Here is a 25745-nt window from a genome sequence, read left to right as displayed (position 1 = left end):
GCGGCCTTCGTCAGGTCACCAGTCGGTCGGTGGTGAATGAAGTAAATCTCGTTTTCAAAACCTTTTATGCGAGTAATCTGCAAAAGTAGTGTGCAGGAATATCATTTTAATAATCATATTGGATTGTACTCAGTAATGCATTCATGTGTTCATCATTTTAACATTGCACCTGGAAAGGTCGAGGGATGATTTTAATTAATGAATGTGTTGCTGGGTAGCTTAACATATAATAATAATAATAATAATAATAATAATACTCAAGTACAGTACTTGAGCAATGAACTTAGTTTACTTCCACCACCGGTGCCATTGGTATTGCATTGATAACGATGATATAATAAGGTATACTTGATATTACTGCAGAGTGCCAACAATTTCCAAAGCCAGACAGACAACTTGCTACTGATGCTTTAATCTTCAGGAGAGAGAGAACGCCGGTACTACAGAGCAATGCTCCTTAAATGTTAAAAAATATAATTTCTTGTTATTTTAAAATGTCACAATGACATTCCCATGCGTCAATAATGACACAAGGGTTTTTGACCTGGTTTTTGGGTGTCGAATGCAAAGAGATTGCCATTCTCTCTCCGGGCCCCCAATGACATGCATGTCAGAAATACACTTCACCAAGGTGTCAACGCAGCTGAAAAACCATCTGGGGATACAGGAATCTATAAGTGGGTGTCATCAGCATAACTATATGAAAATCAATTTTGTGATTTCTGATGACACAGCTGAGTGCTAACACATAAACGTTGAAAAGAATATGGCCCAAGATGGAGCCTTGGGGAATGGCCTACTTAACAAAAAGAGAGAGAGAGAGAAAAGAAACATGGTATGCTTTAGAAAATGGCTCCGTGAGCTGTAGTCAATGGGCTAAACATGCCAGACCACCGATTCCGATAAAGTCCTTTATCCACTTAACACTTCCTGGCATGTTATCATCATTATTAGCTGTTGTGTTTCTAAACAAGGGAGCTCTTGTTCCTCCTCCCATGTCAAGCCTATCCCTTTTGTCTATCAAAAAAATGTCACACATACACACACACCCCTGACAGACAGACTATACACTACAGCAAGCTTAAAGTGAGACAAACTGCCGGCAGACTTGTCAGCTGAGGTAGTTTAAATGGATCTAGCAATTAAATAGGCTATTCCTTTCCTGCACAGATACAGATCTTTGTAACAGCCATTCAGCCCCGAAATGCGGTTAGAAGTAATCATTGTGCACTGGAAACACTGCTCTTGCAGGGAGGAAGTGTGGGAGTCTGGGTGAGAGGATTTTTAGAAGGTGCAAAGGTGTTTTTTATAGACGATGCCGAGGTGTTTCAGTAAAACCTGTCAGGAGATGGTGATGAGGCCATTTGTCACAGATACACGATGACGTCTATAGGAGTGATAATACTGCTTGTCAATCAGCGCCTGCCTCGGCCTGCTTTTTGAAAAGTCTCTGTCCGTGGTCCTGAAGAGCTCTGGTCTCTGTAAACCGTACTGAAGATCTCTGTCCATGGTGCTGAAGTGGAGTGCCCTGCTTCCAGGTGCACTCTAACATAAAGCCATTGCTTGTATGCTCCCTGAATAGATTTGTTCCATGATGGAACTGAACAATAGCACCTATCAGACCCTCTCTAGTGATTTCTTAAGGCTCAAGGTTCCTCAGGCCCAGACGGAGTTGGGCAAGACAGCCTTTCCTGTCAATGGCCAAACTTCGTGGAATGAACTCCAAAACTCTTTCAAACTGAGCTCCCTGCCATCCTTCTGTCAGTTCAAAGGAATGCTCCAGAACATTTTTGTGATTGCTCCTGCTGATCTATTTTACTGATGGTTGTTCTGTATAAAGTTCCTTTGTTATTTATCCTGATTTATAATGTTGTTTGATGTATTGTTTTTTGACTGTATTTTGTGTATTGTAACCTCGGCTACATTGAAAATGAGGGCTTGCCCTCAACTGTATTTCCGAGTATAAATAAAAGGTGATGATGATGAACATGCAGTGGTGGAAAAAGTACACACTTTTCCTACGCCCAGCTTTCCACAAACATTGGAAACAAAAGTGAGGACGCAAATTGTGATTGGCCAGAATGAGATGATGTATGATGATAAGAGCACCCCTCACTTCACACGGGTGTGATTACTATTACTTTTTACTTAGACCTAAGTAAAGTCCAGAATTCAAGCCTGGAAATTCAAAATGTACTCGAGTAAAATTATTGGCGTTAAAATAAAATGTACTTAATGTACCAGAATGGAAAGAAACTAAATACATTTACTTAAGTAATATGTACTAAAGTAAAACTTTGAGGTATTTGTACTTTACTTGAGTATTTACAATACTTTTACTTCTACTCCACTACAACTCGGATTCAAATATTGTACTATAACTCCGCTACATTTATTTGAAAACTTTAGTTACTAGTTACTCTGTAGATTTTGATTATCCATTTGAAGATAGCCGAACTACAATGCATCGCCACACATTGTGGGCTTGTTTTCAAAAGATTTGGGACATTCTGCATAATGATGAGTAGGCCTACTTTCTACTTTTGGAACATTTTGAAAAAAAAATACCTCTGTACAGAGTACTTCTAAATTGCAGTATTGATACTTGTACTTAAGTCAAATATTTGAGTAATTTATCCCCCACCGCTCCCGTTAATAATAATAATAATAATAATAATAATAATAATAATAATAATAATAATAATATACATGCTCCTGCTCGGGCTTTAAGGAACTAGTTCAGGGGTTCTCAACCTGGGGGCCGCGACCCATCGGGGGGTCACCAAATTATTTTATTATGTTTTTTTTTTTTTTTAATGGCTGGAAATTAAGAGTACATGCATAAACTTTCCTCAATGATTTGTGTGTGTGTGTGTGTCATATAGGGTTTCTGAGTACGGGCGACCAGGCCGCCAAGGGGAACTATGGGCTCCTGGACCAGATCCAGGCCCTGCGCTGGATCAGCGAGAACATCGGCTTCTTCGGAGGAGACTCCAACCGCATCACTGTGTTCGGCTCGGGCATCGGAGCTTCCTGTGTCAGCCTGCTCACCCTCTCCCACCACTCTGAAGGTAAGGGAAACAGCCATGACACCCCATGCCCCTACAGTAGGGTTGCCAACTAACAGCCATGACACACCACCTAGGGCTGCCAACTATCGATGGGTCGTCTTAGCGAGTATTCCAGTGTGATTTTTGGCAAATATATTTTTTCATAATTATTGATCGGTTGATCAATGAATGATGAATCACTTCTGGATTTACTAGCCGGAATTAATGTATTGTCTCACAAGGATATTGTGTAGAAACAGTTGATTTACAAGCACGCCACCGGGTACAGGTTTAATGATTTGTTGTTGCAGCCCCTACAGCCACCCCAGAGCGTTGCTATTGTACAGTATGTGCGTAGGCGATGGAGAGGGATATCGGATGATTCATGCAATTGTATAGCGCGCCATGCAGGATGATTTAAGAACAGGTGTTGCAAATTAAATGGCCATGATTGCCTGCTCCCGTAACTAACTTGAGAGTATCTGCGGCAACTTTTAAGGCTGTGTGTGTGTGTGTGTGTGTGTGTGTGTGTGTGTGTGTGTGTGTGTGTGTGTGTGTGCGCGCGCATGTGTGTGCGCGTGTGCGTGTCGCTGTACGTGGCATTGGCACATAATACTGCATTAAGCATGGCGAATGTTGCTGTGCCAAAAGCTTTTGTTTTGTAAGGATGATAAAAGAGGACATGCTGTACCTGGGGAACGTTTTAGTAGCATCCACTGTCATGCTTAATGGAACATATCCCCCCCCCCCCCACACACACACACACACACACAAACGCACACACACCCATCATGAGCAATGTTGTTTATCCTCCGGCTAGCCTAATGCCACTCCATGATGATTTACTGCCCACGACGGCCATGTCCTTAATACTAAATACAGCAATGCGGGTTTAACCTGGACATGCGGCATTCATCCCTCATGCTCATGTCCCTCCTTAATGCGCGGCGGGCATTAAGAAGACGGAGCCCTGCCGCTCCGGCGTGTGTGTGAGAGCTCTGAGAGGATATGTCCATACTGATGCCCAAACACACGGAGGAGACGGCCATTTGCCGCGCGGCTCCCATAAACCATCGTCAGGTTTCCAAACTGCACCCCACGGAGCCAAATGGACACGGCATCATCATTTACTGAGAAGTATTACAGGCGCTCGTATATTCATCCATCCGTTTTAAGGCCGGCAATCCGTTTTTGCCTCTAATTGATAGTGTCGCATACATGGCATACATCGGATATTAGGATATGGGGAGGGGAGCTCCTGTTAGATACCCTGCCTGGTTTCTACAATGTGGTGCTAATGCTCCAAATGAGGACCACACTTGTCCACCATATAAACTGTGATTGTTAACGAGCCGCCAACATGTTGATTTGGACGCACATGTTTGGCGTTAAGGCAACAGCAGTTGGCATGGCTGGAACGGCATTAAGGGAATCACTCTCGCATTAGAGGGTTAGTCATGTAGGCGACACCGCAGTCAGGAAACTATTAACAGGGATAATTGTGCCCCCCCCACCCCACCCCACCCTCGTCTCTAGGCGAACTAGAATCCCCTGGATTCTGGGAATTTTGATTAGGAGACCACCATGCATTTGAAAGAGGTCATTTGAGCTCCTCGGTGTTGATTCCCATTACAATTCTGTGGATTTGCCAAGTGCTGGCGTCCTCCAATTTGCATTAAAGTGTTACTAATTGCCTTGATTTCCTCTGATGACTGATGACTGCTTTTGGATTGATTTCTTTTTCTTTCTTTTTTTAAACACAAATGCCTTTTTTATTCACACTCCATAATGCCACGCTTCACGTAGCATGTTATTATACTGCCAGTGAAACCATCTCTTCTCCCTCCCAGTAAATTGGATATTACCGAGGGAGTGTGTTTCCCCCCCCACCCCCTGAATGTAAATGTATGCCCCGCTGATGGGATAAAAAAAGATCCCTTGTAAAACTTGCAGCATCCTAGGAAATTGAAACAGGAAGCCTTCTATCACACCGGGACTCTCGCTGCGAACATAACCAATGGCAGTCTGATTTCAACACACACGGTACTCTCTCTCTCTCTCCGAGTACAGATTCTGGTAATTATGAAATTTAGGACTGAAGTGGGCCACAGGCGACCGGAGAGGAAATGTCTCTCTGCTTTTTTCTTCCTCCTCTCGCACACCATGCCTTTGCAACCTTGAATCTGCCGCTCCCTCCCCATGCCGTCTCAGTAGCGAGACTTGAAATCTGCTGTTGCTCTGTTGCCAAGACAACACTCTCTAAACAAGGTAGAGAAATCAAAAGTGCCCCGAATCCAATGGAGAGGTGAAGATTGAAGTAAAAATCCATAATCAAATGAATTATAAACCGTGGCGCGGGCACACCTGGTTTCGGGCGGTGTGTAATCATGGATTTCTGTAGCGATTTCCTATCCGTGTAAAGCTGTTGCATCCAAGGAAATCGCCTTTTATTGACTTTCCTACTTTGCACTCCGAAAGGAAATCAAGGCAGGAAACAAGAGTGTCAACAATGCGGCTTTTGTTTTCGACCAACGTCGAAAACAACCGTTTCTGATTTTGCCTATGAATATAAATGGAACGTTGCTGTGGCACGTACTGTACACACACACACACAGCAGCAGTGGGGGGGGGGGGGGGGGGGGATAGACAGACAAGCAGCGGTGTCACACGGAATGCAGTCTGTTCCAATTCATGGGATTAGATATGATGCAGACGAAAAATGTGCACGAGCGTGCGCGCGCATACTGTATACATTGCCTTTCACCCTGCATGCCGCTCAAGACGCGGGGATAATGAGGTCCAGGTGCAAGATAAGGGAGTCGTCATTGACACTGTTCCGGAGCTCCCCTGGTGTGTCTGTGTATTTAATGAGTGTACTCGTACTGCCACTGTACACACACTGTCATCATCACCACACACACACACTGCACTGCCTGCAGTCAGTATCTAGACTCTCTCCATCTGACGGAGGCTCCCCTTTCAAGACGCTTTGGTGGCGGAGTGGCAACAACTCTTCACAGAGCTCTAAGATGCTCAGTGGTGGAAAGTATCTATAAGTACATGTATTTAAGTACAATGTTGAGGTATTTGTACTTTACTAAATTTCCAATAGACCTAGTTCTCCACTATACATCTCAGAGGCAGATATTGTACTTTTACGCTACTGCAATTGTTTGACAACTTCAGTTACTATAGCTACTTTGTAGATTTAGATTGTGGTATTACAAAACATACATTGATCACTTCAGCCCTATATACGTTTCGGCCCTATATCACTTCCGGTCTACCCATCGGGGCACTGGCAGCATCATCGCTACCATCACAGTGTCAGCTATGGGCCTTGGAATAAACCTTGTTTTGACAAGAAATGCCATCTGGGACAAGGAATTAGAGATAAATGTGATTGAAAGAAACGGATAGAGTGGGTGCAGGTGCGTGCAGTGATCAAGATGGCGTGCTCCAGTGTTATTGACACCAGCTAGCAGGCCAATGCTAACGTGGGTAGCATTACGACTTGATCGAGCAGAAGCACTATAAAAGACCAATTGCCGTTGATCTAAGCGTGGTATTCATTAATTGCTGATCTACGGTAATGGCAGGAAGCGTGTTAACTCATTCAGCGCCACCTGCTTGACACCAAAGTGTAGAGGTTGTGCTTTTATTTTATTTTATAAAATATTAACATTTCATAGCACAATTCTGGAGATATAAGGCAGCCACTGGTAATTAACTGATAATTGATCAGTTATTGCTTTTAACTTAACAACAGGATGTGTCGAGGTGACTCTGTAATTGACAGTGTAGCCTTAGCCTACTACAAATGGAACCAAAGGACCCTTTTATAACAATAAGCTCTGATGGAAATACAAATGGGTGGGGTTCCGAATGTGTTACTGTTCTGTAAATCAGCAGGTGTGCTCCGGAGTGCTCTGCTGCTCTGCTTTGCTGCGACCGTTTTGACTATGGCATTAAACGTCTGGTTGCGTCCCCCCCTATGGGTTTCGTAGGAAGGCAGCCAATCAGAACTACGCGTCAGTATGACGATATGTCAACTCCCGTGTCGAAGTTGTCATGCTTGGGTAATCATAGACCAGTGCTTTTCAAGCCACTGGTAAAAATGTGAGTAACCAGTTTGGTGGCAGAGTGACGACAACCTCCTCCTGAAGCAATAAGCTGAGACCTCCTATGTCATCCCTGCCCCACAGCAAGAACCACACCCCCCCCCCCCTCCCCCACCCCCCCGCTCTTCCCTGATTGCCTGCTTCTGGCCTGGCCTTGGCGGAGTGTCCGTGTGGGCGGTGCCACGGGCCTTCCAGTCTCACAGGTTATCCCATTAAGTCCTGGAACGCATCCGTGTCACCTTATGAAGAGCTTTTAAACACTTTCAACCATTAATTTAAACTTTAGACGTTGAAAAATCTAGCTTGTAGATCTGCCATTTTTGAAAGATCGTGGAAAATGCAAATCTTTGAATATATATAATTTCCCGGCGAACGTTTTCAACTAAAATCTTTTCTTCTGAGGGGAGGGGGGGGGGGGTCAACTGGAACAACATATGGGAGGGGAGGGGGGGGGGGGGGTCAACTGGAACAACATATTTCTTCTGAGGGGAGGGGGGAGGGGGCCAAATATGTTGTTCCAGTTGACCCCCCCCGGTCAACTGGAACAACATATTTGGCCAAATACGTATCATTCTGTTGGGGAAGGGGGGGTTGACATGAAAAGGTTTGAGCAACCACTGATTTAGAAATATGTAGAAGACATTTAGTAGAATCTGCATGGTCTCGGGTCTTCATGGGTTATATCCATCAAAGAAGCCCTCCCGTCCGCCCGGGCAGGTATTCTTCTGTGGCGTGGGCAAGATCTGAGAGAACGCCTGGCCCCGTGCTCTGCCCTCTCTCCATCTAATCTCACCCTGCTGCATATCCATCTGTCTGCTGCCTTCACAGACCAACAAGACTCTCTCTCTCTCTCTCTCCCCACCCTCCTCTCTCTCTCTCTCTCTCTCTGTCCCTCATAACCCCTCTGCAGAGTGCTGTGCTGCCGTTAATAAAATGGCCGACTTGTCTGCTGGGTGACGGCAGCAAGTCATCTATAGCGGCACATCCAAGACTTTGAAAAGCAGAATGGTCATTAAAGCGTAGTCTCTCCCAGCAGCACATCCAGCCTATTAACTGGGTTTCAACAGTTGTGTGAGGGAACATCTCTCTCTCTCTCTCTCTCTCTGGCTTCAAATGGGTAAAGAAGGTCAGAAGCGAGGACATTAGACAACCGCGTGCATATAATCATCTATCTGGCATCGCCCATGCAGGCACTAACTTAACATGCAGATCTGCATTGCTTTTCACTCTAATAATCGTTATGACGTGAAACAAAGATAAGGTCTTTGAATATTAAAGAAACCGATAAGGCCATGGCAAGACACTGACTTCTCTTTACGTTGTCAGTTTACTGTCTGTTTGCCTATATGTGGCTCAAGGGTAGAGTGGCTGGATGGTAACCGCAAGGTTGCCAGTTCGAACCCGGCTCCCCCAGAGTCAGTGTCGAAGTGTCCTTGAGCAAGACACTGAACCCCTAATTGCTCCTGATGTGCTGGTCGGTGCCTTGCATGGTTTCTGCCGTCATCAGTGTATGAATGTGTGTCTGCGAATGGTTGAATGTAATGCACAATCTATGTAAAGCGCTTTAGATAAAGGCCCTATATAAATGCACCATTTACCATTTATACAGTACGTGTTTGTCTTGGCACGGTTGGTGCATTATAGTGACAGTATAAAAATATATTTACACAGTTAAGTTCTCCAAAAATGTACAGCATAGCCAAATAGTAAGGCAGAGTAAACAAAGCCCAGAGAAAAGCACTGCACGCAAACACCTTGGCAGCCATTGTGTGTGCATGTCAGATACTGTGTGTGTGTGTGTGTGTGTGTGTGTGTGTGTATGTGCACAGCATTCATATATTATGTTTGCATATGTGTTCTGCATATACTGTTTGTTTGCTAGTGTCTGTCACTATGTGGGTGCGTGCACACACACACACACACACACACACACACACACACACACACACACACACACACACACACACACAAAGAGCTAGTCGGGGAGGCTGTGAAGGTCGTTTGGTTTCTTTCTCTTTTTTCCGCTCTCTCTCTCCCTCTCTTCCTGTAAGTAATCAAGCTAAAAGCTCTCCTTCTGAGGAAGTGCCCCCCTTTTAATGGAACGGCTCGGACATTAAAGACAGCCACTGTGGAAGATCCCTCATGCTCATGTCAGCTTTCATTTTTATTAAGACTTCTGGGTTATTGAGGACCGTAAATGTGCATGCTAAATGCCTGGGTTTTATTACAGAAAAAGCAATGAGGAACCCGAGGCTGTTGTAATGCGAGGCACTCGCTGCCTCGCAAAAACACAAGACACCCCGAGCACAATGGAGGGCAATCTGACAAAGCCCTGTCGGTTTTGAACCTGCGCTAACCATTTTAAGCCCTGTGTACCGCATCGCTGCTGTATTTTAGCAATTTAACAAAATATCATAATCTGGGACACTGGGGTTTATCACATGAACTATTCATAATAATAATTATATTAATAATAAAACTTTATTTGTATAGCACCTTTCATGATATGAAATGCAGCTCAATTTGCTCAAAGTGCTTTACAGAGCAATGGCGAAAAAAAGAAAGCCAAGGCATAAAACATTATAATAATAGCAGTAATGCAATACAGTGAGGACATGAATAACAAGGAATTTAAAAGAAGTATAGGTCTTGAGCTGCGCTTTAAAAATGTCTACAGAGGCTGCCTGTCGAAGGTACAATGGAAGTTTGTTCCACGCCGTCGGGCCGTATTAACGGCCCCTATTCCAGCCCAAACATTCTGCCAAAATAGCAGTAGGGTTGGGACCTGGAAATGGTTCTTCACGTTCTTCTTCTTTCTGGGAGCGATGTTTATCACACCGTCAGAGCTGGTACAGATGTGCCATTATAGAAAACATACTGTAGATTTTCAGAAAACCTTCAGGAAAAGATCCTAAAGTAGTACTGACGACCGTGGGAAGGATCCCGGTCAGTATTCAAGTGGTTAAAGATGTTTTTTCAATGGCAGTGCAGGGAATGAGGACGGCAAAAGAGCTCATGGCCACTGACTAAGAAGAAGAAAGTGCAGGCATTATAACTGTTTGGCAAAAAAACACAATGTACAAATCAGACCTCACGGCCTCGGGCGTCACACTGTTTGATTTCCTGCCCCCGGCTTGACTGATGACGCATGGCGTCTTAGAAAAGGATGTGATTTCAGTATAGTGCGATCGGATGTACACAGTAGTGCCTTTTCTAAAGTTGATTGTCATGTCCTGTCCTGCCATTGGCAATAGGCTCTATGCACACGTGCCATTTTGGAAAGAACATGGGCCCCTTCCCTACTTCCTTCACAGGTGTTACAGATGATACTAATGAAGGCTCTGTTCCATTCTGGTCAAACAGAGTCAGGATGCTGCATGTTGGCTCACTGGAAACACTCTGCTACACCAGTGGGTTTCACAGTGTCCTTGAGTGGCTTCCAAATGGCCCCGTACGGGTGTGTAACTCTGAGAGTGTACAGTTTTGGGGGTTATGGGGGTCTACAGTTATGGGGGTCCTAGAAAATAAAACGTTTGAGAACCACACTAAATCGAACAGAGCCTTAATTAGTATCATCGGTATTCGGTAACACCTGTGAAGAAAGTAGGGAATGAAGCTCGGAAGTAAGAAGCTAAGAGTTATTCTGTCTGCATAATATTATAGCCCATTCAGTGCATTCTCAGAAACAGAAAACTTGCCAAGGTGTTATATGTGTCAAGATTTGACTGAGGGACTGCCATCGGATTTTTTAGAAATTTAGTTTCTTCATGTCATATGAAAGCAGAGAATCATAGCTTCAAATAGAGATATTGGTTGTTCAGTTTGACCCACCAGTTTTGGTGATATTGTAGCCTCTGCCGGGAGGTGAACCCGGGTTCCCCATTCCAAACGCACAGTACGTTACCAGTCGACTAAAGAGCTATGGCCTATAGGCAAATAGTAACGCAGCACCGTGGCCTACAATATGGCTTATAGGGTAATGTCTTGCAGAAAACAGGCTTGAAAGGTTCACTTCTGTGGTATCTAACATTACACCTAGCTACATGTTTAAGCATTTATTTCATATTTCATACATGTCGATTCCAGATCTGATATTTATTTCAGACATGCTCTAGTATGTGAAGAGGCTGCCCATGCTATTAACTAATTTTGGATATAAAATGTATAATTTCAGTTATCTGTTGAAAAGCTGGAGGTTGTACGATGGCAGGCTCTCAGTCAAATCTGGTCACATATGTTCATTCTGTTCAGAGTTCCTCTGCTGGACACTTCTTTTCAGTAGCAAAGCAGTAGAATTAGCAAGGCTAATCAGTGATTAAAACCTGCCGGGAAGAACCTAGTAATACTGACGACGGTGGGAAGGACCCCGGTCAGTATTCAAGTGGTTAAAGATGTTTTTTCAATGGCAGTGCAGGGAATGAGGACGTCAAAAGAGCTCATGGCCACTATAGAAGAAGAAGAAAGTGGAGGCATTATTACTGTACAAATCAGACCTCACGGCCTCGGGCGTCACAATGCTTGATTTCCTGCCCCCGGCTTGACTGATGACGCATGCCGTCTTGTTATTTCAGTATAGTGCGAGCGGATGTACACAGTAGTGCCTTTTCTAAAGTTGATTGGGTGAGAAACGGCATCCGACCGTGTAATGTCATTATTGCCACAATCAGTGTCCCTCGTAGCAGGCCACACGCGGCTGAAGTACTGTCAACTGTGTGGTTCTAAACCTGTGGCCCACTGGGTGGATGCAATTAAGGGTATTGCAAGTGGGTCCCCAAATAATTGGCTAAACACTATGGGCTCTATTTTTGTCCATGCTAAACCCCTTATCCCTAAACTACTTTGCCTTTTTTTACTATTTAGAATATTTAAAATATTTAAAATAGCCAATCTACATCGACACGTTGTGAGCTTGTAGATTGGCTAATGTTTTTCAAAATAGTAAAACAAAAAGGCAAACTAGTTTAGGGATCAGGGGTTTAGCATGGACGCAAATAGAGCCCTATGGGCCCTAATTTCGTCAGTGCCATACCCGCTGCCATTAGCCGGTGCCCGTAAATTACGGGCAGGGCAGCTTGCTCTGTCCCTAAATGGTATTTTGGGGTCGCACTACAACTACATGCATTATACCGACTCCGTTATTTGTGCCTGGTGGTGCGGCCGTGGGCGCGTTGGCACGCTTTCCCCCCAAATTGCTATTTTGGCCACACACATTTGGGAAAGAGCATAGCGATTTCTAAAAGCACCCATAAGCTGTAATGCCAAATTCGTTTGGTAGAGTGCTTTTCTAGTGCTACTCAAAGACAATTTACCCTACATGTGTGGAGGCCAGGGGATGTTATAATATGGACAATGAACCTCTTGTAATTTACATTCGAACCGGGACAAAAATGTGCGCCAAAACAATCACCACCTTCAATGTGATTGCATTCTTTTATTTACTTTAATTTCGCCAATAGTACCCCTCCCCTATAGCAAATAGTCAAACATTTAGACTATTAAATAGTCTATTTCTCTTCAGAAGCGTTAATATGGCTATGGCCGATCACGTGACACGCACATCAACACAGTGCAAGGCATGTTGGGATACAGGCGCATGATGGGAAGCCTTGTTATTATTATTATTATTATTGTTAAGATTATTAATATTATTTTTATTTAAGCTAGATGTGACGAAGGCATGTGAACTGCTATTTATAAATGTAGCGACAATGAAAACTAAACATTCTTATCGGTTTCACTAATATTTTGAATTTCTCTGACCGAAAGTGAAACGCTTCCTTTCCTAGGACCCACACTCTGATCATTCGGAAGCCAAGTGTTACTGTGGTTTGACTTGACACAGACTGGCTTGACGAACATGCCAAGTCAAAGTCATGGAAAATCACTGAGTTCAACCAAAACGAGCGTTAATCTGACGAATGGACATAATCAGTCAAGCTTTTCATACGGAAGGCTTTAGGCAGCATGCTACATTAAGGACATTTCAGACCACGCTGAGTAATTTATTTCAATGAAATAGAATGAATAATGGTGCAGAGTGCAGATCTAAATCTATTTATTGAAATTTACTGAAAATGTTCTGGCACAAGATGCAATCCTCTACGCCAGACTCAATTGCGACATTCACATTACACAATTCATAACGTATACTACCCAGCAACCCACCCACCATTAAAATGTGAATATTCCTATTCGTTGGGATGGAGCATTACACCATTGAAAACACTGACCTTTATGGCGCAATTTTAGTTATTTTGTATTTATTGTTTTTAGAACACGCCATCCTAACTACAGTTGGATAAGGGTATTGTTACTGATTGTTTAATAATCCCATTGGCGCTGTGTGACATTTAGTGATGCGATGGCATTCAGAGTTGGTCCTCTCCTTTGACACACAGACGTACTTATCGACAGTGGTGGAAAGTAACAAAGTACATTTACTTAAAAGTACTGTACTTAAGTACACTTTTGAGGTATTTGTACTTTACACAAGTATTTCCAATTTCCAATGCTTTTACTTCTACTCCACTACATCTAAGATCCAAATATTGTACTTTTTACTCCACTACATTTATTTGAAAACTTTAGTTACTAGTTACTTCTTCGTTTTTTTTATTATTATTACAAAACGTACATTAACCACTCTTTATACATTTCGGCCATTTGAAAATAGCCGATCTACAAGCTCATCACAATACGTCGCGTTGTGAGCTTGTAAATCGGCTATTTTCAAAAGCTCTTTTTTATAAATGTGAAAACTTGAAATGGACTAAGAAAGTACTGCCGAGGCAGACAACCCGCAGCACTCCAGGTTAGAACAAAGTCCTTACGGTGCAAGGCTCGAATATACAAGTTGAAATGAAGAAAATGCCAGCACTCATTGTAGGCCTATGTCCTTTTCATATGAATTTATTTACCTCCGACGTTGATAAGGAACACGTTTTGGCCTGTGTGGCCTTCGTCAGCGTTCATTATCAACGTCAGAGGTAAATAAATGTATATGAAATGGGACATTCTGCACAATGAGTATACTTTTACTTTTGGTAGCTACTTTAAGGACATTTTGATGCTAATACGTTTGCACTTTTACTCAAGTACATTTTGATTGATACTTTTACTTAAGTAAAACGTCTTAGTACTTTTTCCACCACTGCTTATGGTCAGTGTTTTTTTTTGACGCACCAGTCTAGTCCCATCAGGCAAAATGTCTGCCGTGCATCTCCTGGCGTGTCTCTAACTCGCGGACATGAAGAGGAGGAGTAGTAAGACTGACAACACCGTTTATTAGGCCTTGAATCAATCTGCCTCCGTCAATCACTCTGATACCATCATCGTTACAGGTCTGGACGCAGCCGTGTTGCCAGAAGCCGCTCACCTCTGCTCTGACAATCATTTATCATAATATATACCTTACATATATAACTGTATAAATATGCAGAAGCCGTGGGGGGAAAGACAAGCAGATACTACAGCACGGCTCCTAGGATGCCGTTATTCTCCAGCATGTGTGGCACACATTCGCTCCCCCTGCAGCATGTTGACATACCGGCTAACCCTAATAAAGGCGGGCTCTTTAAACGTTGCCCCATTTCACAGAGTAGAGAAGGAGGACATAAGGGCCACGTGGATGAAGGCTGTGCGAGCGTACAGTACTGCCTCAACTGTAATGTTACGTCTGGCTTTGACCTTTGAAAATGACACACGTGTACGCTTGTGCTCGCGCGTGCCAGTTGTGTGTATCCTCGCACAGCGAGCGAGTCCCAGGGGAATCCCTCTCCTCATAGCCTGAAGGCTTCGCACTCTCACTCCATAATGTCACGGATACTCAGCGTTCGCAATACAGAAATCGAGATGCATATCTATCTGCAGCAGCAGCAGCCGGCGTCAATTTCATTTCATTGAGTTCAGGCTTCTGGCCTCGGCATCACACACCCATCCATCGTCTATGAAGCACACACACATCAAATAAAGCCCCACAGCATTGCTAGTCTGAAGGAGGCCCGAGGAGGCGATAGCCGTGGTACACAGCAGCCCCAGGGTTGTTATTTATACAAGGGTGCAGCCGGCATTGTTGTGCAAATGGTCTGTGATGGAGAAAGACGAGGGACAATTGTGGGAACTGAACAGCCCCTATTTCTGAGGTGTCAAAGGCATTCAGCCACTCGACACTGTAAACTTACCTGGCGCGTTTGAGGGTAACAGAATGTCTGCATCGGGAGGTTTGATGTGGTTGTTTGCTGGAGGGTGTCTGAGCGTTTCTCTGGGTGTGAAAGCAGTCTATGAGCAATGAGAGAATGGGGACCGCTGCTCGTCAGGTGCTATATTCTTCCACCTCGATTGACAACAGCGATAATTAAACTAGGGGGTGGGGGGGGTGGGCGGAAGGGAACAACAATGCTCCTATAGAGTGTGTTTACGCTGACTAGTTATTTTGTTAACAGCTACTGTAGCGCCTATTGTAAAGGGAAAAAGAGAAAAACACTTTTCACAAGTGACCAATATGGCAATATGTTTTTGCATATAGTACTGTATATTCGTATGTCATTGACTGTTCTGATGAATTGAAAATGGAGGATCCCATAATTGTAAACAAGCCATTGTGCTATTCTGGGTATCTCAATCCTCTTAGCAGACCTTGTGCTTTCCTCGAACTGTGCTTACTCTAACAAACTGTTAATAACATTTTCAATCATTCAATCAATCTCCTCTCTTTGAATAGCCTTCCCTCGGACCAGTGACAGCCCCAGATTTCCGGGGCCCTCATAACCGCATGCTATCGCTTCTCTCCAGAACTATGTCATTTGCTAACAGCAACCAGCATGTATAGCAAGACAGTGTGCTTTACTTCCCAACTGTCAATACCAGTCCACTACATAGAATACTGCCGTAGTCCAGAATTGGATGCATGACATGATATTGGTCGTCATATCGATAATTACTTTTTATCTGTATGTGTTAAATGTGTTATCAGTATTGGAACATCCTCATATCAGTTTAGGTGGGGGTGAAAGCCTTACCTACAAGCGGCAATGTCTGCCATGTGGAATTATTTCAATGGCTCCGAAAGTGACAGTTGCAAATGACCCGTGAGTCTTGCTAGGAGGGAGCAAGACAATTATTGTTTAATACCGATCGTAATAAGCCATCTGCAGATCTGACATCTCGAATTATAGCATTCCTCTGCAGATGCATGGTGCGGAGGTGCAAATTTGCGTTAAAGCGTTAGCCTTCATATTCCATCATATTCCACAGAGAATTACTGTAAAAAGCAATACATATTGCAATCACAGACCTGACAACCTTTCTCTTTGAACGCCACTCTCACCTCCACAGAATCGCATATAAACATACAAACAGCTTTTTATTCTGAGCAATATTGTGTGTGTGTTATTTTCATATCAAAGTCCATTATATATTCAGCATTTGAGCCACAGACCACCATTTAACCTCTCAGACCCAAAAACGAAATAATATTTTGTTATCGTTGGATAATATTTTGTCCACAATTCCATTCTGTATTGACGTTGGTACCATAGGAGAGATAAAAGGCAAATGTTGATCAAAATAACAATTCTTCTACATTCTCTAAATGTGTATAGACTTCTTGAAAATTAAGTAATGCAGATTTGGTTACAGACTCTCCATCATTTAGTTGGGGACCACCTGGAAGCCCCTCAAGGACCACTGGTTGAAAACCACTGGCATATACAGTAGCATAGTCTCCTTTTTTCCTAGTACATTGTTATCACTGTCACTATGCTGCTACAATATCCGAGAAGCTGATGTTTTGACGTACACGTAATTAAGAAACTTGAACTGGTGGAAGCGTTGTATAGCAATATGCAATAGGATTATCAGTATCGTGATCCGTCAAAATTACGTGTATTTACAGTATAGCGTTGGCTTTATCAGTATCGGTCGATATGACATGGAAATAATCGCGTATTAGCACATATTTCAATGTTGTGCATCACCAGCTGTAACTAGATCTTGACTGAGAGATGAGCTAATCGTTGTTTTTGTGTGAGCCTATGAGGAGTCCAGCATTGCACCCATTTATATATAGTCTGGACTGGTCCTGCTGCAAAATCGCAGTTGATCTATTCCACGCTGTTGCCGGTCGGCATTTATCATTTTTATCGTTTTTTCATGTCACGTGAAAGAAGGGAACCATAGCTTCAAATTGACATATTGGTTGTTCAGTTTGACCAACCAGTTTTAGAGATATGGCTTCTGTGGACTCTATAACATTACACCTAGCTACATGTTTAAGCATCTATTTTATAAATTTTTCATTCGATTTCAGCTCTGACATTTATTTCAGACATGCTCTAGTATGTGAAGAGTCTGCCTGTGCTATTACCTCCTTTAGGATATAAAGAAGGAAAAAAAACAGTTTTTCTCCTCTCCTGAACATTAGTCTTGCCTTGACTGTCTCTGAAAAAGAGTCACAAATAGTCGTATTTCACTCTCATGTTTGTCAGACACACAGAACACAGTGGTTGGCAAGCGAGACACAGACCAAAGAGAGATTCACTAGTATGAGCTATAGCACATCAATTTAGCGTTCCTGTTATTCGCCGACATCAAATTCGGAGAGAACACAATTAGTTCACCTGATTACTGTTCCTGCAACTAACTCTCATGTTGTTTTTCCTCTCTGTTCTCTCTTCATGAGCAGAAGGATAGTTTCGCTTCATCCTCCCGTCCAAGTTGTAAACATTTAACATTGGCTTTGATAGCGACTGCTCCGCCCCCGCCCCTAACACATGTTTACTCTGTTTATTGGGTCAGCACAGCCCTTCCTTTGACTTTGGAGAGCAGAACACATTTTGCAACTTGAAATAAATTGTAAATCATCTGATACAAGCAGTGAATAGTTGGTTGTTTTTTGAGGAGCACTATAGCCTCCCCAATGGCACACAACTGTGATTTTTCTATCTATTTTTTTGCCACTCACTGTTGTTAAATGGAAAAAGGATAAATGATGCCCAAGCTACGGTATTGGAAGTATAATAGAGATGGGGGGACTGGAGGAGGTAAAAAGCAGGAACGAAGGCCCCACAAGGCAAAACAAAAGGGACTATATAATATACCGCAAGGATGGATGGGTGGTTGGATAAGCTTCCAGAAAATAATATCCAGCCGGGGTGTCCGTCAGAGGTAACCAGCCCCACCTCTCCCCTGGCGGCACCAAGAGTGGAGGAATGAAGAATTGACGAATGGCTTGACGACAGCAACGGCAGTTCATTCAAAGAGTACAGCCATCAGTCTGTCTCTAGCGTGCAGCAGCAGCCAGTTGAGTCCATAAAGCGTGAAGCTCTGGGTTTAAGAGAACAGATCACAGCGCGAGAGAGATAGAGGGAGGGCGAGAGAGAGGCCTTGTTTATACTTTGTCGCGCGACGGTGACATGCGCCAAAAATAGTCATAACAAGGTCATAACTCACCGCAGATGAGCTTGTGGATTGGCTATATCGGAGAGAGAGAAATAGCTCAGAGAGTTGCATATACAGTAGTACCTGTAGTTACAGTACAAACACAGCTGTATGAATGCATGGGCCTCGCCCGCTCCAGTGACATGTGCTCACGGGAGCTGTCTCAGCGCTATTTCCCGGAGACAAAACAATAAGAGACACATCTGGTGATGTATCGCCGAGATTACCGTTGCAATCTAATCGCGCTTGATGAACGACGCGACTACGGAATGTGTCATCCGGACGATGGCCCAGAATCCCCGACGTATAGGAGCCCGCCACTCATTAGTTCAGGTAGATGCACGTCGATGAATCATTCTTTATAAATCATGGTCGAGGAGGGCCCATTCATACGCTTCCTATAACCACGGTTGACAGTGACAGTGGTGATGGAGGGAAAGGCCAGCGACTGCAGCTCCTGTGCGCACACAAACCGCCTGCCTGCACCCCCCTTGTGTTCCATAATGCAATTAGCCTGGCAATCAATTAAGCCAATCACCGCATCATATTGCTCCCAGACCGTCTTGTCTGCTTCCTCCCTCTGAATGGACAAAAAATATTTTGTGGCGCAGTCTGTCTGCCTGTCCGTCCGTCTGGCTGGCTGCCTGCATTGACTCCAATGCACTCCTCCGCGGTACTTTTTGTAGCTTCCATCCCGCTTTCCCCTCAGTTATTTTCCAAAAACCCATTGCCCCCCCCCCCCCCCCCTCTCTCTCTCTCTCTCTCTCTCTCTGGCACTAGAGTAAAGCATCCATTATGGAGGGATGCAAGGGTGTCTGTGTGAGAGAGGGCGACTTGGCACACATCCTGCCCCACCTGCAGAGGAAGCGCTGACAGCTGAGAGCACTGGGGGCTTCATCTCTCCTCCTCCTCCTCCTCCTCCTCCACCCATCTCCACGTTTCTGCTGACCTCCCCTCCCTCTCATACCTTCCCCTTTCCCCTCCCCCTCCCACTCTCTCTCTCTCTCTCTCTCTCCTGCCCGTTATTCCTCGTTGTTCCACTGTGGATTGGCCCAATTTTCATCCAAGCTCCTTTTCCCCCCGACCTCCTCCTCCCTCCGTCCGTCCACCTCTCGGGTCGTTGTTGTTTTTGTTGCATTTTATTCCGTTTCTATATCATTCCGTCAGCGCATCCGGGGTGGCCTGTCCCTGCTTCATCCTATATGCACACGTTTGTTCTTCTTTGCTTCACATCAGGCCTTGAAAGCAGACCGTCCCCCCGTCCCCCCTTCTCTTTCCCTTCGTCGTCAATGAATCGTTTGTTCGTGTATAGGATCAAGAGGAGAGATTAACTCTGAGACAAAAAAGAAAAAAGAAATCCAGTAAGGAAAACTTTGATTTCTTCTACAGTATATTTCAATATATTCTATATCATTGTTCTATGTCCAACTAAAGGGTCTATGAATCCCAAGAGAAGGGGACTGATTGAATATTTATGTTAAGATTTATGTTAGAGAAATTGAATTAACCTTGTGACCAACCAGGAAGTGTATAACTCCACAGATGTAGTGTAGCCATGCTTTTGGAGGGGGATGATCGCCTGGGAGCAGCAGCAAAACATTAGCTTAGCTTGTTTTCATGCTTTCTAAGCTCCTAAACCTCGTAGTTTGTCGCATTTTAAGCAGAAAAAGGACATCATTAACATAGCGTCCCCCAAAAGATAAAACCACCAATGCAACACTGAAACTGACATGGCCGTCTTCAAAACCCTTGTCTCGTGACTGGGGATTAAAAACGGGGAAAGAAACTAAAATGTAAAGCTATTGTTGGTGCCAGAATTAGGGTAGGGTAATGCATGTTCTCTGAATGGCACCAGCAAAAGTGCTTTACAGTGAAATAACATAAAGGACCATAATTAAGTAGACCTCTGTTCATAACAAGAGCTACCCTCTAGTGAGGTGGTGGCTGGTCATTCAGTTGAATTAACCTTCTGTACGAAAGCACAGACCCTGAGAACAAAACGACACTATATCACTGAATGTTCTGAAGTTTGTTGACACAAAGATAATATATGCACATTAGTAGAGGGTCACATGCAAGCGGCCGGAGGATATGACTCATATCTGATATAGAGCCCTAAATTAGCCGAATAAATTAGGCCTTACAAGTCCCACGCAGGCTCCATTTATACAGATTTCAGAGTTGGATTAACACTGACTCACTGAGGGTTGTAGTACATGCTGGGCATATACAGTTATGTGATAAGACAAAAGTACATACGCAAGCACATTATCGATGATTACACAGCTTAAGAGTATTTACTGTAAGTATAGTTCTAAAATTATGTGCAGAGATAGTGGGACGGGTCAAACCTCAAATATATCCCCCGGAGAGCATGGAGGCATTTGGACTGAAATATTGAACGGATGGGCCAGCCAACGGCAGTGGCTCAGGGGTACAGTGGCCGGTAGAGCAGCCGGTTGGGAACCGCAAGGTTCCCAGTTCGATCCCAGGCTTCCCCAGAGTTAGTGTCCTTGAGCAAGACTCTAGTCTGAACCCCTAGTTGCTCCCGATGTGCAGGTTGGTGCCTTGCATGGTTTTCTCCTTCCATCGGTGTATGACTATATGTGTGTGAACTGTGAATGGATCAATGCACAATCTTGGTAAAGCGCTTTGGATAAAAGCGCTATATACTGAAAATGCACCAAACAACCAACCAACCAACCAACCAATATCCTCTAATTTGAGCCAACACGTTTGTTCATTAAGCATTCCATGCTGGCTGAGAGGCTCTGCCATGTTGAATGGTGTTAAATGAGCCATAATTGCTCGACCTTTGGCCATGGGAGATGGTCATGAGCTGACCGACCGGCCGCACGCTCTGGGCGAGCACAGTGTTTGCTTGTTGCTGTTGACAGCATGCCTCTGCGGCACGCAAGGTCACTCCTTTGGTGTTCATACATCTGTTTAACAGCGCTTGAAGAAGACCACGGTCTGCTGTTGTGTAAATAACAGCAGGGTTGATGGTTCAGAACTACTGTGGTCGCGTGAGAGCACTGCCTTATTCCTCTGGCAGTTTTACAGGTTTGCATTAAGTGTGAATTATAATAAACATGTAGGGCAAAGGGAACGGGCGGTGCCTGCTTGATGTTTACAACTCGTTTGAATAAAGCACTAAAAACACGATATACAATCCCACATCAAAACTATGTTGATGAGGAGGTCATGCGTGATCTCTAAGCGCCACACGGAGGGTGGCTGACGCTTGCTCGTCGTTTTGTTTTCTGGCCTGCTGTGAGCGTGTGCGGATGTAGCCGTGTATCGACAGTCTGTTTGCAACTATCTGAGCTCACAGACAGGATAAAGAATGATTCAGAGAGAAAAGAGAGGGCTCGTTTTCTTTATCACCCGCGTGATAAGGCGCCGAGCACAGGAAACAAATAAGTCCAATTACCGTGCCGCAGGAATGGAGTGGGTGGTTCGCTGGGCAAGCGCCTATAACTGTGTGATAGAGAGAATAATGTAGGATGCATGTGTTAGACCCCAAACATGCCATCTGGATCGCTATCAACGATGGTGTGCTGTGCTGTGCGTGCGTGCGCCTGCCTTGTACAGTATGTGTGTACAGTATGTGTGCCCAAACGCCTTACAGTATACCCTGCCTAGTAAGACACTCAATTCTGGGCAGCGTGAATGCATTAGCCTTAGCTGTGAAATTTGCATAGTCTGAGCACAATGAAATCCCCAATGAGTGGAACTTCAGCAAACATGCTGACGAGCCGAAAGCTCTACTATAAAGGGCTAACGCTGTGCAGCCTGACAAAAAAAGAAAAAAAGACTAAATCTTTAGCTCTCAAGCCTGCGAGGCTGCAATAGATTTTTAGCTTAGAGGGGTAACATAAGCTATAGATCCTTTTCAATGGTAAGAGAGAGTGACTCACCAAATCGAATACCTCTGCGAAGAACAATATTGCCAGTGTGGTATTTCACCACTGTAAAAGAGCTTTTACTTTCCCCTGTATAACGAAGTGGAATTTACGGCGGCCTGCATGCTCGGTTAACCCATTTTTGGCGGGAACCCCTTTTGGTGTTTTAAACATTATGTTATAATTTAGCTATTGAAAAATAGCATATTTACAAGTTCATAGTGCGCCACTCGGTGGCGCACTATGAACTTGTATAAATGTGCCTCAAATCTTTCAGAAAATGGTCATGATTTAGAAAACTTTTATTTTTTACGTCAGGCCTGAATGGGTACACTCTGTGGAACTGCTGGGATGCTGTTTATGTTACCAATGAAGATATGCCCGGCTCGAAAGCACCTCATTTGGCAGAATGACATGCGTGACAACGTCACATCACTGCGTCTCATCGCCTTATATATAAACCGTCAAACCACAAAGTGAATCGCAGTAGAGAGAACTCATACGTTGGAATCACGTTACCAGAGATAAATAATAAACTGAAATACTTCAGTTGCTATTTCTAAGTGTCCTCCATATTGTCTATCAATGGGTCTGTGTCTTGTAGTAAGTTAAGTGTTTCAAATGTTCCTCCTATGCTTGCCTCAAATGCGGTACTTCATAATTTGCCATAATTCCTAATCTCTAATGAATACATTATTTAAATTAAACTATAAAGATATAGAATAATTAAACAAAAAAAGGTTTATGTTAGGTTGTGACGTGTCCCCGACATGGCATGATACTTGATGAAAGCTGCAATCAGGTGGCGTGTTCCGGACTAGTGTTACCAGAGTCCAGACTCCACTCGCATGAATGGAAATACGATTTCAAGGGGAGTGGTTACCTCCTAGGCTATGCCTATATAAGGCTATATCGTAAAATCATAAAATTGACTCATTAGGAGATGTAAGAGATCTTTTGACAAATGACTGTGAGCTTCAGCTCCTGAGCGATTCTCACGGCCCTCTACCATAACCATATTGCCGAATTTTGTGGAAACAGACAGCAGAGAACTGCCAAAACTGCAAAAAATGGTGGAAGCCGTACGGAAACAATAATACAAAAACTCAGCTCGTTAAACCTCGAGTCTCCCCGATAACTTACACCCTAAACCACCACAAGCGGGTCTCAAGTGTGATCTGCCCGACCTCCCGTAACCTGCTACCTGTAAATAGTCCTTTACATCACACACGTGGTTTCTCTCAAGATAATGGAGAATGCTTCATAACAGATTACCCTTACCACTCAGACACACGTGACCATTTCCAGCAAAACCTCTCAGTTGTCAGTTGAAAATTAAACTCAACTAGGATTAAAAAAAGGAAAAAGGAAAAATGTATATATTAATAGAAGTTCAAATTACACTTACTGTGTCCGCTGCTTAGTCCGCTGACGAGGGTTCGCTAACGTCATGTTCATCGGCTCGCGTCCACAGGGACATCCGTCCTCATGCGTCCTGGTGCACCGACTGCAGAAACAAAGACAAACTTAGACAAACAATGGAAATACGATTTCAAGGGGAGTGGTTACCTCCTAGGCTATGCCTATATAAGGCTATATCGAGCAAATCATAAAATTGACTCATTAGGAGATGTAAGAGATCTTTTGACAAATGACTGTGAGCTTCAGCTCCTGAGCGATTCTCACGGCCCTCTACCATATTGCCGAATTTTGTGGAAACAGACAGCAGAGAACTGCCAAAACTGCAAAAAAATGGTGGAAGCCGTACGGAAACAATAATACAAAAACTCAGCTCGTTAAACCTCGAGTCTCCCCGATAACTTTACACCCTAAACCACCACAAGCGGGGCTCAAGCGTGATCTGCCCGACCTCCCGTAACCTGCTACCTGTAAATAGTCCTTTACATCACACACGTGGTTTCTCTCAAGATAATGGAGAATGCTTCATAACAGATTACCCTTACCACTCAGACACACGTGACCATTTCCAGCAAAACCTCTCAGTTGTCAGTTGAAAATTAAACTCAACTAGGATTAAAAAAAAGGAAAAAGGAAAAATGTATATATTAATAGAAGTTCAAATTACACTTACTGTGTCCGCTGCTTAGTCCGCTGACGAGGGTTCGCTAACGTCATGTTCATCGGCTCGCGTCCACAGGGACATCCGTCCTCATGCGTCCTGGTGCACCGACTGCAGAAACAAAGACAAACTTACTCCTCAGCATCTTTTTCAGGAGACAGTGAGAGGAGATCCCTCGTTGCACGCTGTATGTAAAAATAAAGGACATGAACTTGAAGCGATGTCCGTTGGCAGGTTTGTTAAATCGCATGAGCAGAACAGAAAAAAAGACATCTCGGAGCTTAAAGAATCTGAGGTCTTCGGAGGATAACATTAATGCAGAGGAACAATTGATGGGTTTAGAGTTAAGGATTGGCCTCTTGCTACAGTATCACACAAGTTCATACATTTTCAGGAAGGCCTTTTAGAATCTAAAGTTCCCAAACTTTTCAGGTCGAGATCCAGAAGAGAGATTATATTGCCCGTCCAGGACCCAAACTAGTGAAAATAGAAGATCTACAAGTGCACAACGCACCACTTTGCGCCAAGTAGATCGGGACAGGATAGATAGGGATAGATCGCCACATAGATAGAGCTTGTAGATCGGCCATTTTCACTACTTTTTTATTTATTTAAACATTTGTTTTCTAATTATTTTCATTCATGAAATTATTTTGAAAAATCATTGAATTTGTTTTTGAATTCATTCAATATTTTTACATTAATTTGGACCCGACTTTTTTTACGTTTTGAAATCTACTCGTGAGTGACCCATAAAAAGTTGGTCCGTGACACAAAGATGGGTCCCAACCCAGTGTTTTGGAACCAGTGCCTTGTATTGAGCGTAGCCCATGTTGCTCTTGAACATGTGCACTTCTGCAGACACTAAATGGTGGTATAGAAACCAGAACCACGTTGCAGACCCTCATGGCTACGCGTTCACAGCAGTATATGAGCAGGCCTTGAGGCTAAATCCGGAGCAGGCCTGGATTAGAATCTGACTCAGGGCTATTTGCTGCAAGTCATGCTCTCTCTCTCTCTGTCTAATAAAAAAAATCACATCCGTGTGAACTGAGTGGTGCAACTCCCCTCTTCCCCCCCCCCCTCCTCCTCTCCTCTCTCTCTCTCTCTCATTAGCAGGCAACAGTGCAGCACTAATACTATCTCTCTCTCT

At 43.8% G+C, this 25745-nt stretch overlaps 1 protein-coding gene across 2 annotated transcripts in view; it reads left to right on the top strand.

The window, feature by feature from the left end:
• Positions 1-25745, top strand: part of nlgn3a (neuroligin 3a) — a 189173-nt gene that overhangs the window by 98675 nt on the left and 64753 nt on the right. For both annotated transcript variants that reach the window (XM_080774451.1, XM_080774450.1), the window contains one exon: positions 2886-3071. In XM_080774451.1, the coding sequence (XP_080630577.1) occupies positions 2886-3071 (186 nt within the window). The remainder of the gene's footprint in view (positions 1-2885; positions 3072-25745) is intronic.

This window comes from Protomyctophum bolini (assembly GCF_963924005.1).
Source record: "Protomyctophum bolini genome assembly, chromosome: 10".
Taxonomy (NCBI): domain Eukaryota; kingdom Metazoa; phylum Chordata; class Actinopteri; order Myctophiformes; family Myctophidae; genus Protomyctophum; species Protomyctophum bolini.
This window is presented reverse-complemented; position numbering and strand designations above follow the sequence as displayed.